Below are 16,613 nucleotides of genomic sequence, written 5' to 3'. Positions count from 1 at the left end.
ACGCGCCCCCCCGTGCGTAAAAAAAAAGGAGGCAGGACGCCGCTGCGCTCAGCTCAGCTCGTCCCCTGCTGCTCACCTGAAATAGCGCAGCGTGCACGCAGACAGACAGAGAGACAGACAGACAGGCAGGCAGACAGACTGCCGAGCAGGTACACAGAGGCGTGGAGCCGGAAGAGCGAGCAAGTCGACTTGTCCCGATTGTAGTCTTTCCACAGTCACTCCAGGCGGTTCTTAGACAACACCTATGCTCCTGTGCGCCCTTTAAAAAAACAACAACAATCCAATTCTTTATGAAAGTGAAGCGGCACCGGAGGAAACATGACAGAGCAAGGGAAGAAGCTGATCCTGATCGTGGTGGATATTCTGTGCGTCTTTGTCGGTGAGTGTCTTCTACCCTCTTCTTCCTCCTCTTCTTCCTCCTCTTCTCCCTCTCTTCCCGACAACATGGCTGAAAAATGTGATAAGTTTCAGGCAGTAACGCGCGATGAGGCTCCCAAAAACACTGGCGAATAAAAAAAAGAAAAACAGCTTTTATTGAAACGGACTGCACAGTGACGCGTGAGATTGCCCAACACACCTGATTTGCAGATCCATTATAGATAATCCACTTGTTGCTTCATGGGGTGAGGAGAAGTTCCTGGTGCCTGTTTAAAAAAAAATAATAATAATAAATGAAATCCAGGACCTGCATTCAACTTGCACAATGTTCTGTGGCAAACACCTGCATTAAACTCCCTCACAGGCAGTGGTTTGACACTCAGGAGGGTAATCATCGCTCTCTGTCTTGTTCAAACAGGCCAAACAGAGTCTTTCCCAACAGGAGGAAGATTGCTGCTGCCTGTCTGACTGTCAGAGAAATGATTTTTCTCCCCACTCTCTCTGGAATCATTAGAGATAAGAGACGAATCCTATCTTATCTCACTATCTGGCATTTGATCCGCTGAGGTGAACAATTTTTTGGATTCATTGCCCGTTTTCTGTGGAAGTAACCCCCCCCCCCCCCCCCCCCCCCCCAAAAAAAAAACAGAGTTTAAACTGTCTTTTTTGTTCCTCTAATGAACAATTTCCAGGGATTATTTTTCTTCCTGCGCCCTGTGGCCCTCCTTTATTCTTTTTTTTTTTTTTTTTTTTAAACTTCGGGGTGAAGAGGAAGTGCAGAGATCATTGTCAATGAATCTTCCTCTTTGTGGCAGTTGAAATCCTGTTTTGGAAACTGGAGACCAGGTGTGTGTTTGTCTGTGTGTGTTTTGAGAGTGGTCCCCTCTGCTGTATGTGTGTGTGTGTGTGTGTGTGTGTGTGTTCACTGTATAGGGAACAAACCTTGCTGCATGTTGTGACTCGCTCCGGGCACAAAGCCACCGAGAGAGCTGACATCTTCCAGCTGTCGGTGTCACATCTCCTCACACGCCTGTCACCACGAAGCTGACGGAGGAGGCTGCGGCTGAGATGGTGAAAGAAAGGGAGGAATCGTGGGGGGTTTGTTCCTCGACCGGGCTTCTTTTCTGGGGGTGTTTTTTTTCAGGGGCGACTTTTGTGTGTTCGGTGTGATGACTGACAGGCAGGAATGATAATGATCGTGCTGCCGTTCCACCACCTGGACACTCTAAATATATGCTTGTGTGTGTGTCTGTGCACACCTGAATCTTCCATCTTCCACCTCACAAGGAGTCTGAAGCTTCAGGGAGAACTGGACATTCACCCAAGTTCTTTATCTAAGTACTTTAATGAGGTTCTTGTACTTTAAATCTTTGAGTCTCGTCTTCCCAGGCTAGTTTCTACTTCTTCCACAACTCACGAGAAGAAAGTAAAAGTGCTTTTTACTTCCCAACATTTATCAAACGGCTTCAACTTTACAAATTTAAAGGATGAGTTCACCCAAAAAGTGAAAAGTCCGTAGTTATTTTTCTCACCCTCATGACGGTGGAAAGTCCGGTGAAGTTACGTAGTCCGCAGTACATTCCAGGGACTTCACGGCAAAACTCCTTAACGGCTGAAGTAGCTGGGGACTTGTTTTAAAGATAAAATAAAGATAAAATGGCTCCGTAAAGTTTGTCCGCAGAAATCCAAGTCTCCAGAGGCCCTGAGGTCCCAAATGTATGTGAAAAGACGTTATTTACACCCTCAGTGGTTGAGCTCGTGCACCCACTTTAAGACGCGAACACCTTTTATCTTAGCAGGGATTGGCCAGATTTCAACTTTTTAAAAGGCTTTAAATAAAGTCTTTTTGAATCAAATTGGGATCTTGGGGGTTCCCGGTGACCATTTAATGTTTATTTCCAGCTTCAGACGGCGCTCTGGAGGCCTTGTTCTCCTCTGAGGAGCTGTTTATTCAGTTATAGTAAAATATGAAATGATTAAATGCATTTGTCTGTATAATTCTCATCATTCATATTTGAAATTTTCCCCTTTTTGGTTTGAATTTCTTTTAAAAGATGACTCCCTATGGATGAGACGGGTATAAAGGAATGACATGATGAGGATTTCTTGGACACACTTGATGAGCTGATTTAATTGGCCAGTGGCTTCTTGAGAAAGTCCTTCTTGCTGTGGATGCGCACGATCACGCAGAGAGAACTTTGAAATTTCACTATTACGAATACAGTTGTGAAATCGCAGGTTTAGTGATTAATGACGCGTCAAGAAAGATTTCGAAGTCGAGCATTTCGTTGGCTGACTAAGCTCGAGGTTCATGTGTTTATTATCCTGCGGTCATGGTGCGGGGGGGTATTACAGTGTGTCAGTGTGGTCCGTGGGATTTGTGTCAGTCAGAGGTGTAGGTGAGTCAGCAGCCTCCAACAAAAAAAGTAAAACCATTACTTTGGAGATCTGATCTCACCTGGAGGACGAGATAAACTCTGCCCTCATGCTGTTTGATTGCATTTCCCGTACATACAGTGGAGAAACTTTTTCTAGATTACATCATCAGATGCAAATATACTAATAAACCTAAGAAGAAATGGGTATTTTAAAAGAAACACACCTATGAATGATAGAACAGTATAACATGGGGTTCAGTATCTGTGTGTAAGGAACACTCATTTGCGACTATTTTGATAATTAATTAACTGTTCATATCAATTTTCCAGGTTTGAGCTCCTCAAATGTCAAGATTTGCTTCTTTTCCTCGTCTTACTTTACAGTAAATTAAATAGTTTTGCATTTCCAGACTGCTGGTTGGATAAAACAAGACATTAGATCACATCATCATGGGCTCAGGGAACGTCGCAAAATGCAGTTCTTTAAATTTGAGAAGCTAAAACCATCAAATCTACAGCAAAAATTAGTAAAACTTTGTGTTTTAACAGCTAGTAAAAACCCTCTCTAAGGTCCAGCGGTCCCCTTTGACTCAATCAAACATATTTTTAATCCACTGGATCTTAATTTTCATTTGGTTTGCATCAAATCGTAGTCGCTCATAAATACTACACAGCTAAATCAACTGTTTTTGACAGAAATTAGCAAAAATGTAAAAGGAATTCCCAAGGTGAGAACAACAATTCAGATATTTGTGATTTTATCTGGATCAGCACCAAAAGTCAACAGGTCTGTTGTGGGCCGAAACTCATCCTCTGTCTGGGTTTTGTGGAAATCCGTTCCGTTGGTTTTTTGGTAACAAAAAACCTATGGAACGTATGGAAGTTTCAGATAATATTAATTGATGAGTAAAGTAAAAAAAAAACACGTCTGTGAAACATGTGTCTTTTATCACAATATTGATATAATGTTGTTTTATTTCCCAGCTCTAGTTTCATTTGCAAAATGTTCCTTCCAGAACCAGGTTTACGCTGACAGTAACTCTACCTCTCTGCACAAACTAACATTTCACCTCCGTGTCTGATTTTTAAAATTTCCTTCATTTATCTCCTGAGTGAATCTTCATTTTTCTCCTCCCTCTATGCTTTTTGTTTGTTTTTCCATCCCGAGAACAATAATCCGTGTGTGTGGAGGGTAAACTATCATCAGGTTTTATCCCCCCCTCATTTAGAAAAGTGTGTGTGTGTGTGTGTGTGTGTGTGTGTGTGTGTGTACGAGTGTGTGTGTGTGTGTGTGTGTGTGTGTGTGTGTGTGTAATCTGGCAGGAATGTGCTGAGTGTCCAGATTGTAACTGATCTGTGATTCTGCTCAGTGTTTTATTTCCCCCTCTTCCCCTCTGCGAGTCAAACCTCCATCCTGTCATTATTTGTTGCCGCTGCACAGAGTAGATACACGACTTGCAAGTGAGCACGCACACACACACACACACACACACACACAGACACACACTTGTAGGGTCATGTAGGAATTCAGGCTACAGTTACAGTTACAAAACGAACTTTTCTCTGAGAACAGGCTGCTCTGTTTGTCTTTTTGTTTCACTATTTCTGTCTCCGTCTTTCACTTTCTTTCTTAATGTCACATGAGAAGATCGATACCTCTCTAGTACCTCTTCAGTTAAATATTAAGCTGCATCCGATCAGTTTAACTTATCTTTGCATGAACTCTGGAAAGAAAAAGGGGGCAAGGTATCAAAATGTGCCTAACATCCCTTTAAAACGCAATAATGAAACCAGATGAAAACGGCGCTCCCTCAGGCGGCCCTGAAGTTGCAATTGTTCTTTGCATTATAATGTTAAGTTGATCCTAAAAAAAAAAAGGCAAAGTAGGGAAAGGCTTTTGTCTTTCAGGTTGTCAATGATGATATTATGTTGCGTGTGCTGCAAAACGCGTTGACGAGACACAGTGAAGTGACACCAGCGGAGGCCGATCTCTACGACGCAGTCACAATCATTTCATGATCCCAATAAGCAAAAGTACCAGTATGTCCTGTGGGGGAAATTGCAGATAAAAGTATAAAACACATTTGCACTCTCCTCTTAAATAAGCATAAATAGCAAAAAATTGTTTAAATAACCTAAAAATTGTGAACTTAAAGTAATTCTTGTGTTTATCTGGTGAAATGTGATGAAACTACACGTACGTAATACGTTCTGTATTTTGGGGCTATAACGCATTGAAGGATACTCCCAAGATACCAATGTAGGTCAACGTAGGCACTGGCAGACTGTCTCTATTGCACAACTCAAAGTCTTAACAAATTATATTCTGTTTAATTCTAAAACCAACACACAGATTTTTTTCAGGGGGGGTTAAGAGATGGACACGTTCTTGGCTGCCGCAGAGCTGTCAGCAGACACGGCAGGCCTTGCTCTCTGGCCCAGAATAGTCCGTCACACAGCTCCCCGGGACACTGCAAAGTGTTTCTTTTATACTACTGGATTTGTTCCAGATCAAACAAGAGGTATAAGGTGTGGATTAGTGAGCTTTAGATGTGCTGGAAATGAGCTTGTGCTAGCTTTTTAGACAATGCCAGGCTAACTTTCCCCCCTTTTTTTGCACTAAGCTGGGTTTCTCCCGACTGTTTACATCCAGCAGACAGAGAAGAGATAGAGGTATTGGCGAGAAGGCGGATACGTATTTTCCCAACATGTCAAAATATGCTCTTAACATCAGGACTCTGTTTGGATGAACCTCCTGCTCTCTGTGTTTACATCACACAGAGCGGAGGAACTCCCTGAACTCGCCGCATTCAGCTCGGACACTGTTATAAAAGCCGTTTGTCTCAGTGTTTGTACATTATGAGACACTGAAGAGCTGAAGTCTTTCCGGCCGCCTGTCGACGAGACCGAGCCCAGCTGGTGCCGCGCTGTTCAGCCACGCAAGAGGTCGCCTTCAACGTCACAGTTCGATCACCTTTTTATGACCCTGGGAACTCCCTTTTTTTTTTTATGTCGGTCAAGATATGATTCCACTGTCATTTGTAGCCCTCGCTATCTGTTCTACACCAATCTCTGGCAGGATCCATATAATATGTGATGTATAGGTTTTGGTGTCAGAAGCCAAACCCCTGTCGGCTGAAGTCGTGAATATTGGAGGCGCGGGTCGGCAACCTCCAAGACTTTAAAGAACATACCAGTCATTCTGGAAATTCACACGTCCGTCAGACGGTCAAGTAACTATTTTGTGAGCTCGAACGACTTCACTTCAACATGTATGCAACTTACGGGCGACTGACATCGCCACTGTAACGCTGCAGGTCTTTCAGCACTAAGAGGTTGCGTTCTTTTCACATAATAATCATTTGTTACCATTTTTATCTTCTGGATTATAAAACTACTGCACTGCAGGCGTTGACAGTGACATAAAGCAAACAAGTAGACATATGAAGTCACCAGAAAACTCTTAGGCTTACTCTTGAATTATTAAAATGCCTTTAATGTCACGGCATGGTCACGTTAAACACCCAGCTCTTTGAAAGGTGAAACGTTGATGCATTTCTGGCTGAAACAGGATGTTGATGCAGTGCAAAGTGAGGTGAGCGTTAATGGTTGGCTGTCCATGTGAAGCAGTGCAAGTTAAAGGAAAAAGTTGTAAAGGAAGACGAAGGACGACAGTTGTTTCAAATTCTTATGTTTTATCTTCGTGAATGTTTATATGAACCCACTGTTGAATGGAAAAGATCCCAATGTGATGTTTTAATTATCATTTTTTTGTCCCTTGCCAAAATACAATTATTAAATTTATGCTCATTAAAGCTTTTAAGGTTCAAACTGAAGCGTTTCAGAAACGTCTTAAGGGTTTTGTTGCAGAGCTGCTGTGGTTCCGTTCCGACTGATAACAGCTGTGGTCGTTTGACTCTGTAGAATGTTATTTATGTGCTGTTTTAACAATTCGCTGACATCGTTGAGATGCGGCACGCGCGCGCACGCACACAAATGCACGTACAGTATCTATCCTGCCAGATATGTGTCAAAGTCAAGTGTTGACTTCTGCTCCTTGACATTCCTGTGTGAAAATGAACGATGGACGCTGAAGAGAAAGTGTGTGTTTGTGTGTGCTAGCTTCTTGTAAAACTCAGCGCTGTAAAACGTGTTGCTCTCCACTTTGTGGTTTCTAGAAGGTCTTTTCAGTTCTGTAGTGGTTTCATGAGAGAGAGGAAGCGCTAAAACCATTTTTCAGTTTGAAGGTCGGGGTCGGTTTGTCAGTCGATGCTTCAGTAAGATACGATCTTCAAAAACGGTCTGCAGGATTGATTGTCTTTAATTACAGAGCCCCTGAACATGATGCAAGCTGGAACATTTTCAGAAAGAGCGATCAATCAGGCTCAGTCGTTTAAAAATGCACGTTAATGATAATGGAGAGTATAAAGAAGTGTAGCACTCGGCAGAGAGTGAAGGATAATCGCCGGACCCATGCGTCTGATTATTTTCCAGAGAATGAGAGACAGAAGATCCTTTGTGTCGACATCACATAGTTTGTGCAAATTTGTAATTCAGTCGTCCAATGCTTGATATCATTTTCCTCTTTTTGGTTTGAGATGATTTGGATCGGCCGGACTGGTAAATGAAGTCCTGCTGTGTGAGGGCAGAACCTCTTCAGGATCAGTCGGTATAAAAGTGCTTGTCATCGTCTGAGTGGGGGTCAGTAGATAAGCGATGTAACCACTCAACCCCTTCATACGAAAGAAAAGGTTTTGCAACTCCGAAGCAAAAAATATCACCCATTGTCTTGCAGGACTTTCCCAGGAAAAATCCCCGTCCTCTCAGGAAATAACGAGCCTTCTTTCCAACAACAGCGTTTCACGGATTAACCAGATTTAACCCCCCAAAAAAAGATGAACAATGAGCAATGAAAACGAGGCCGAGAGTGAGAAATACAGTGCGGTCCCGGTGAGCGCTTAAGTTACAGCCAAAATAAACCAAACAAGGATCTCTCCAAGTCAAATATTGGTTTTCTGAGCGCCTCAGTGTGAATCCCCGCGAGCAAACAAACTGCAAGGCCACCGAGCAGATGCGCAGGTCTCGCAGTCGTCGGTTGAGATTTTACATTCGGGCCTCAGACAAACGTTCACCTCCTAACACTGTTACCTGTTTCTGTTTCCCATCAATGTCTCGGTCACTCGCGGGCCTCCGCTGCTCATCTTGAGGGCTGAATAACAGGAACACTTCTCACTTCCCGCTGGGTCAGAGGTCAAGGGGAAGTTGTACTTGTGTCTGATCCCAGATTCCATCATGTTTATTTTCTCAAAGTGGAATCGGGGGGTGCGCTCTTTCCAGAAGAGATTGTGAAAGCGTAAAACAATACTTTCCCTTCTTCCTTTTTTATCTCTCCCCTGGACGTTTTGTTACCGAGGACAGAAACTCAGCCGAGGCTTTGTGTGTGTGCGTGCCACTTTGGAAAGAGCTTGGAACCAGTTTCTACATTGTTCGCAGCTGTGAAGGTTTATCGAAACTCTGCAAAAAAAAAAAATAAAAGCTACATGACAAATGTCAGAGTAGGATGATACAAGCTGTTACAGTGTGCCGAGGAGTGTATTTTTTTCTGTTTTTGCTGCATTAAATTAAAAGTAACAGTAAAAGTACAGACGGTACATACAGAGGACTACAGTTTAGGTACAAACCTTCAGTTTTGTACATTTTCATATCAGTTAAGGAGTGAAAGGAAAGATGTGGGGAGGTACGGGGAGAAAAGAAAATATTAAGAGGGTAAGAAGAAAGGAAAGGAGGAAAGAAAGTTAAATGCATTTTGTCACCGAGCTTCTTGTCGTGTCTTCTTGACGTTGGTGAGTTCTTGAAAAGTTGCCATTTTGGAGATGGAGGACTTCAAGCACTTTAGTCAAGGCAAAGTACATCAGCAGCACTGTACTCTATTGGGAGATCCTCTTATTAATTTAGTTTCAGAGGGGTAGAAAGAATGAACGTGATTCTGACCGCTGTGCGTTTAGTGCAGAGCTCGAGCCGAGGCCGACAGATGGGTATGGTCCGAGCAAGGGTGCCGGAAATTGGGAGATAGGAATTAGGAGGTCGTTGCCCCCCAACTTTACGGCCCTGGCCCTCATTTCTTTTAAACTGCAGATCATTGTAACCCAGTTCAGATTATTCCTGTCCACTCTAGTGCAGCTGGCATTGTTTTCCCCTTGTCAGTCTGTCGGTGGACTGATCTTTGTCAGCAGGATGGTTTCACAACCGTGTAGGATCCATTTACAAAACTTTACAAGTGGATAGTTCAGATCAATGAAGGCCAAGTTTGAAGACATGCATAGTCCTACCCCTGAGCACAGAGTACTCATGCAATGATGTACTTATGTCTACTAACATGCTGGCGGGTGTCCCAGCTGGTGTGATCCCATCTCTTGAACATTTCTGTTTATGTAGATAAGATTGCGATGGGGGTGTTGCTAGCTTCCTCCTTTAATGCTAAGCTAGGCTGAACCCGCGCTGCCTCCAGCTCTGTAGTCGACACACAAACATAAGAGTGGCATCAGTCTCCTCGTCTAACAAGATGCATGTCTTCACTTATGTCCTGTTAATGCATCTCAGAGCGGGGAGCTGTGTTACGTAATCTACTCACAAAACACGTGACGTCTGAAGCATGTACACAAACACTCATATGACGAAGAAACGGCAGCAAGAGAATGCGACTTCCTGGAGAAAGACCTTCCTGGTCGATCAGGTCGGCACGCCAAACCAAAGGAAAGTATTTGACCACCTTGGAATGAGACTCAACAATCAACCGTCTTTCTCCAGGAAGTCCTGGTGCTGTTAAATAATAATAAAACTGCTGTTACACATACATGGAACAACTCGCCTCTCCTCAATAGAGTCAAATTCTTTCCTATAAACGAACTCACATGGTGGAAGAAGAGTTTTTTGTCTTTTTTTATTTAAGTAGATTTGGGGAATGAACCCATCTCCGCTCGGCTCGACCCAGCGTCACAGAGAGGAGGTCCACCACACCAGCACCGGCCTATAAAAACATACCAGGCCCTCTGGAATAATAGAGCAGATAGAAACGGAGGTCAGAGTCGCTCAGATAATGGGGAGCTCTCCGTGGGCTCGGCTCCCACGGGCCACTGGATGTTTGATCCGTAGGGGAATTGACTTCCTCGCTGATTCTGTTGTTGAATGAGCTTAGCGATTGTCTGTGTGTGTGTGTGTGTGTGTGTGTGTGTGTGTGTGTGTGTGTGTGTGTGTGTGTGTGTGTGTGTGTGTGTGTGTGTGTGTGGCCGGACCATTGCCCAACCCCAGCCCGGCAGTGAGCAGCCACCAGAGACTTGTGTCAAACAGGCAGGTCTCTTATCTAAATGTTATCCTTGCACCCTGCAGAGTAAACAATGGTTGGACCGCGCTTCAAAGACGAGCCGAGAGAGCACGCTTGACCTACTGGAATAATGAGGCCGGAGATGTGAAGAGCAAAGTGGGGCTGGGGGCGCCGGTGGGGGGCTTCCTCTGCATATAAATAAATTCTGTTTTAATGAGGAAACTGCTCGTCGTCAGAGATCATTAGTAGCACTTGTTCAGGGAAATGGCGGCGTGTTAGTCAGTGTGTAGAGGGCGGGCCCGCTGATGGCTCGATAAAATCTAAATCAAAACAGAGCAAACATGTTCGAAAGAGGCTGCACGTCACGACACAGCCGTGAAAGAGACTGCACAGATCAACACAGCAACTTTTGACTTGTTTTACAGTCTCTGCTTAATGCTGATGACTCCATATGACCTTCTATTATAAGCTAATAAAGTCAGAAGATGAAATTGTTCTTGATGGTGGAGGGATCTGTAGTCTGCGGATGCTTCTGTATTGCCCGAGAGCAGCAGAACAACCAGCCTGTCATGTTTTATCTTATGCAGGCCCTGCTACCGAAATGTCGATAACTTTAGCTTACTTTACCTCAATGCTACACATCCCGCAAACAGCTTTGTTTGAAAAAAGATTAATAGTCTTAAATATGCTAGATCAAGATCCGCTTTTGTCCACAGGGGCCTCCAGAAGTTCCCCCGTGTCGAATCTCTTCCCAGATCGTTGAATGCTGATGCTTCGCGCCGGCCATCGACCCAGAGTGTCAGAATTTGACAATCTGGAGTTGAGACTTAACGATCAACCATCTTTCTTCAGGAAGTTACATTTATTTGCTGTAAAATTTGGTTGGTTTGTCAGCAGGATTACACAACGAAAAAAACGTATTTCCACTAACCTTGGCTGGAGGATGGGTTTCAGACCTGAATAGACCCCATTAAAAGACAGATCCAGATATTTTTTTCTGAGTTTCTTAAACACTGCAAGATAGGGCGGGGTTCTGGTTCCTATGAGTGAGTACAAGATGGGACTTGGTGGAGGCGTGTGCTCAGGAACACGGGTCTCGTCAACAATTTCTATAAAAGTGATGAACTTCCAGAGAACAACAACCTGAATCTGCAGCTTCCCTCTGCTTTTTTCGCGGCTTCACAGTGACTTTCAGCTCCCAGCAACTTCACTGTTTTGGTTCCCCATCACGACACCGCATCGTCTTCGATCATAACAGCTCGACAGGCGCGAAAACTGCGGCTGCCTACGTCGAAACGTTGAGGCACCGTTTTTTTCACTTCTTTAGATTTAGAATTGATGAAACCTCAAAGGGAACTTAAGGTTAACATCAAGAGTTTAAGATGTGATTAAGTATTTCTGCTCATGCAACAAAAGCACTAAGTGTTTGGTGAATGCAGCTGCAAGGTGACGCGTGAAACAAAGTCCATTCATACGTTCTGTGCTCTCATTAATATTCCTCATTATAATATTCCTTGGAAGCAGAGAAGAACAAACACTGGCTGTAAGTGTTCACACCTGACGGGCGACATGACCTCAGACTGTTGACATCCACATTAGTTCACATGACGTCAGTGTTGGAATTGCCAATCCGAAAAAATTACCTGTCCGGACGTGTTTTTCCTTTTCCGTGTCCTCACGTGGTTTCACTTAGTTCTGCCTTAGTTCAGCGACTGTCGCACACTCTGGAGGAAGGAAGCAATCTGTCAGACGAGAGCCTCTCCTTACGGCGGCTAACGTACAGCTCCGGCTCGCCCAAAAACAAACGCCGTCCATTCCGATCCTCGCTCTTATTCGCCCTCAGCAGTTCGACGAGGAGCTCTTGAAAACAGGAAGGCAATTTTAATAGTAGTGGTGCAGCAGGTTCATGACATCAGACCTGAAGATTGAGACTATTGTCCCCGCTCAGATTTAAGAGACAGGTTTATGTGCTCTGACCTCCGAGTCTTTTGTTTGCATCTGCAGAGAAACTCTTAAACCGAGTTCTCTAGCTTCTATAAATGCGCGCCTTTTTTTGGACCCCCGTTTTATGTCAGTGGTTTGTGTGTGTGTGTGTGTGTGTGTACGTGAGTGTGCGTCCTGTCCTCAGCTCCCAGGCCCCTTCTCTGTGTTAACGCTGCCCTGACACCAAAGGTCACGGCCGTCCTCTCCCGCGTGGCCCCCCCTCGCTGCGGAGGGCGACTGTGACCTCGTAGAGGTGAAGCTGCTGCCGCCGAGCTCCGCCGATGACAGATTCATTTACTTAACAGAGTCGGTCGGCCCTACTGCCCGAAAGCCCCAAACATGAGTTCATCAGTGTGTTCTTAGCTGTTTCCTGAGCTGCACTTCATTGTGCTGCGGTTCACTGGTGAGCGTGCAGCTGAGGGGTTAAAGCTGCTCTCAGGATGGACCTGCAGCTATTTAGAAATACACTGTGGCTCCAAAAGACGACAGTATTACTGCTTCGATGTCTCGGTTGCATCGTCTTCTACTCAGAAGCATTCAAATTAAACACACTTCTTATTTACAATTATTACAATTACCTCAATATACATAGTTACTTACGTTTTGGTTATGCATCTGCTTTTAGCTATGGTGGAAGATTTTTTGCTGCAGAAAAAAGCAACAGTACCACCATGTAGAAATACTCCTATTTCTGCATTCAAAGTTTTTTAATGAAGTAAAAGTATAAACTTGGCATCAAAATGCAAATAAAGGTACCAAAACTCTAATTATACATCCTGCAGAATGGCCCCTTTTGAAGAATACCTCAAACATTAATCATGTAATTCCATCATAATTATTGCAAGCACAATTTTAACCATTTCAACTACAGCAGACAGATATTGGGAAGCCGTTTTTAACCGCTCGCTCTTAACACGGCCTGTGGTCTCTCGTCCCTCCAGCGTCCCTGCCCTCAGCCATCCTGACGCTCATGTTCAGTCCGTACCAGCGAGGCATCTACTGCGACGATGAGAGCATCAACTACCCCTACAGGAGAGACACCATCTCCCACGGAGGCATGGCCGCCGTCACCATCACCTGCTCCATCGTCATCGTGAGTCTCATTCGTCTGAGCAGTGTCGTTAATGCACGGTAATCAAAACGTGAACCCTTTTTTATTATAACGTGTCCTCCGTCCGCTCCACAGATCACCACGGGGGAGGCTTACCTCGTGCACACCAAGCGCCTGCACTCCAACTCCCAGTTCAATCAGTACCTGTCAGCCCTTTACAAGGTGGTGGGAACCTTCCTGTTCGGGGGAGCCGTCAGCCAATCGCTGACCGACCTGGCCAAGTTCACCATAGGTCGTCCCCGTCCGAACTTCTTGGCCGTGTGCGCTCCGGTCAGCTGCAGCGGATACATGCTGCACATCAACTGCACCGGCAACCCGCGCAACGTGACTGAATCCAGGTACTCATCCCTCCAACACTCTCCACGCCTTTTTTTTTTTGTTTTTCAAAAATCTTTAATATCAAGTGAAGCTGATATTTGAGAAGTTAATTTTCTGTTGCTTTTTCTGCCCCTCAGGTTGTCGTTCTACTCCGGCCACTCGTCCTTCGGGATGTACTCCATGCTCTTTCTGTCGGTGAGTGCGTCGCCGTCTTTGCTTGTCGTCGCGTGAGACTTCTGCGTGTCCGTGAGATGTCTGTTTACCAAAGACGCTCAAAAGTGACTCATAACAGGAGGGGGGGGGGTTAGACACAGACAGACGTTCAGTTGACGTCTGAAAACACCATTGTTGTAACACCACACACTGTACAATGGCCGGAAGATGACAGGTTCGACCGTCTAATCCCTGTTTGTGTTGAGATAGTTCTATATACAGCAAGGTCATGCTAAATTTTCCATTCCAAGGAGAAGAAGATCGTGAAGACAGTCGATCATATTTGGGATTGAACTTCTAAATCTTCTCCCAACAAATGTCTCAATACAATTTTAAAGTTTATAAAAATATAATCTTCTAAATGTTGTGTTCTACATGTCCAGCTCTACGTCCAGGCCCGGATGCAGGGGAAGTGGACGCGACTGGTGCGGCCGACCATCCAGTTCTTCCTGGTGGCGTTCGCGGTGTACGTCGGGTACACCCGCGTGTCGGACTACAAGCATCACCCGACCGACGTGATGGTGGGGCTGCTGCAGGGAGCTCTCATCGCCGTTCTCACTGTGAGTACGACCATTGGTTTCAATGTGTCGCCATCTTTCTCTTTTTTCTTCTTATTCTTTTAAAAATAGCGATTTTGATGCTATCGCTAATTTGCGGCAAGCACTCCCATTGAAAATGAGTTTGACCCCAAAGCGAAAACGCGGTAAATCTTAAAATGCCTCTTTCGTCGTAATTATGCTTTTACGCGAAGGTTTGACTTGTATACATTCGCAAAAAAAGCCTAGGTTGCATTTTGTTAAGACTCTCACTTTAACTCTCCCCCCCCCCTTCTGTTCTTTCAGGTCCGGTACGTGTCCGACTTCTTCAAGCAGCGCCCCCCTCCCTGCACGCGGCCGGACACGGCGGAGATCGAACACCTGGAACGCAAACCGAGCCCGCAGCCTCCGGACTCGCAGCAGAGGAACCACTACAGCTACCCCGGACCCGTATGAGCTCCTCGCAGCAGCAGCTACTCATACTAACCTGCGCCTACAACTCTCTACCAGCAGCTCCGTTACCAAAGGACCTGTGACTTGTACAGAATTAAAATAACGCAGCGACCACTACCTGGAGATCCAGACTCCGCCTGCTCCACTCAGACGATTTCCCAACTTTTTTTTTTTTTTAACAGCTATGAAGACTTCCCCTAAACCTGTTGGAACAGAAGCTCCGTCTGTGTGTCTCTTAGTCAGGGTGTGTGTGTGTGTGTTTTTTAAATGAACATATGTGATTTGTAGTGTTTTTTTCTGTTTGTAAGTGTGCAATGATATATATTTTTATGTTATTTTTCAATTCTAAAAAAAAGGTTTTAGATTCGTCGGGGGAGATTAACACGCTGTGAGTCAAACTGAAAAGTGCCTCTAGGCTGCTAGAGAGTTTGTATCTGTCAATTTCAAAAAAACCCACCCACCAAAGATTTCATTCTGTCCTCGGGTGGCGTGACGGAACCTCGGAGGCTGAATGTCGTTCACTTTGTTGCTTTTTGCCGTCAGATAAGACGTTTTTGTTTTCACCCACACTGGAGCCAGATTTGTATCTGCCTTTTGTCTCTATATTTTACCGTCTTTTAAAAAGGTATGCATGTAATTATTATGGACTGCTTAAACTACATTCATCATCATGTATAGTGCATGGTAACATTTTTTTATTATGTTTTTAAAAACTACTGTATCTAATAAATTGTGTAGCTTTTAAAGAATGTATCACCACTACTTCTGCTGTGACGCCACAGTGCGACTATTTGAGCTGGCAACAATATTCCGGATGGTTTTTGTTTCCCACGCGAGAACGGAAACTACAAACACGGACATTTTTGGGACACATTCAACCCATAAATCTTATTTTATTTCAGTTTCTTGCTCGTGGAGCCACAATGTCTCTTCAAGTTGAACTAAACACACCTTCATGGACCTCCTTCCTCCCTCTTTATAAACAAATGTAACCTATTGTTGAAGCTGCACATCATGTAATCATGTCTATCAGCCTGTCGGGTTGTTTTTTGTGTAGTTTTTCTCCATAAATATTAGCCAGCATGTCGTCTTTGAGTGCTTACTTTTAACAGCGAGGAAGAAAAATGTATTTGGGTTTTTTTTTTTTTTTGTTGTGAAGCAAGGGAATGTTTTTCCGTGTTCTTTGTTTTCATTGGAACTTTTCTGTGCCGTGTTCTTGTTGAACACACTGACGCAGCGTTCGTGTCTGGACCTGAAGGGATTCCTCAGTGCCAAAGGAATGGGGCTGTGACACCATTTAAGAGGCGGTTTGAAAGACTTCAGAGCGCTGTGAATATCTTTTCTCAAGTCAAAAGATGTGACCCTCCCCACGGTGGCTATTTTAAGTTTTAGTTTCTTTCGCTTCTTTAAGACAATGGAGGTGATTTGGCTTTAATTTATGGCGCTCACGTCGATGATAAATCTTCTTCCAGGGAAAGTGTGACTACCCTGAATAATCCACACGGCTTGCAAGACCGACACCAGTATGACGTCACTGTCAGTCAGCCAAAATATAGTAGTAAAAGTACAGAATTGCATAAAACGTCTGGCTGATTGAGAAAAGAATGCAGCTGTTTACATGTTATTAAATCAGATCATTTCAGTATTTTTGCAACTAAACCATTCCTGAATCCGTGGAGCATTACACCTCGCTGTGGGTAGTTTTCATTTAAATAGAAAACTTTCCACCAAAGAAATGCCTTTAAAATTGTTCACAACATGTTCTCGGGTTTATTCTGACTGACTAGCGCTGGAAATAAAAAGCAAATTAATAGGTGGGTGCACAGCTCGAGTGTTTTCCAATAAATTTGGGATCTCAAGCGCCTTCGGATGCCTTGATTACACTGGACACGCTGAAAGGAGCATTTCTTTGTAACACTTTT

The 16,613-nt window shown here is 44.3% G+C and overlaps 1 protein-coding gene across 1 annotated transcript; it reads left to right on the top strand.

Annotated features, from left to right (window-relative positions):
* The first annotated feature begins 58 nt into the window (after positions 1-58).
* plpp2a (phospholipid phosphatase 2a) lies at positions 59-15,774 on the top strand. Its single transcript, XM_030391351.1, has 6 exons — positions 59-379; positions 13,002-13,153; positions 13,247-13,509; positions 13,627-13,684; positions 14,086-14,262; positions 14,545-15,774. The coding sequence occupies exons 1-6, from the start codon at positions 319-321 to the stop codon at positions 14,692-14,694; spliced, it is 861 nt and encodes a 286-aa protein (XP_030247211.1). The 5' UTR covers positions 59-318; the 3' UTR covers positions 14,695-15,774.
* Positions 15,775-16,613: the final 839 nt, after the last annotated feature.

This window comes from Sparus aurata, chromosome 16, assembly GCF_900880675.1.
Source record: "Sparus aurata chromosome 16, fSpaAur1.1, whole genome shotgun sequence".
NCBI classification, from domain to species: Eukaryota; Metazoa; Chordata; class Actinopteri; order Spariformes; family Sparidae; genus Sparus; species Sparus aurata.
The sequence above is the reverse complement of the archived record's forward strand: the minus strand, read 5'-3'. Positions and strand labels throughout refer to the sequence as shown.

Bases quoted from the DNA above. Each gene is read 5' to 3' on its own strand.
- plpp2a (XM_030391351.1), top strand. From the start codon at position 319: ATGACAGAGCAAGGGAAGAAGCTGATCCTGATCGTGGTGGATATTCTG. The intron at 380-13,001 runs GTGAGTGTCTTC...TCGTCCCTCCAG, and splicing joins TATTCTGTGCGTCTTTGTCG to CGTCCCTGCCCTCAGCCATC. The intron at 13,154-13,246 runs GTGAGTCTCATT...TCCGCTCCACAG, and splicing joins TCACCTGCTCCATCGTCATC to ATCACCACGGGGGAGGCTTA.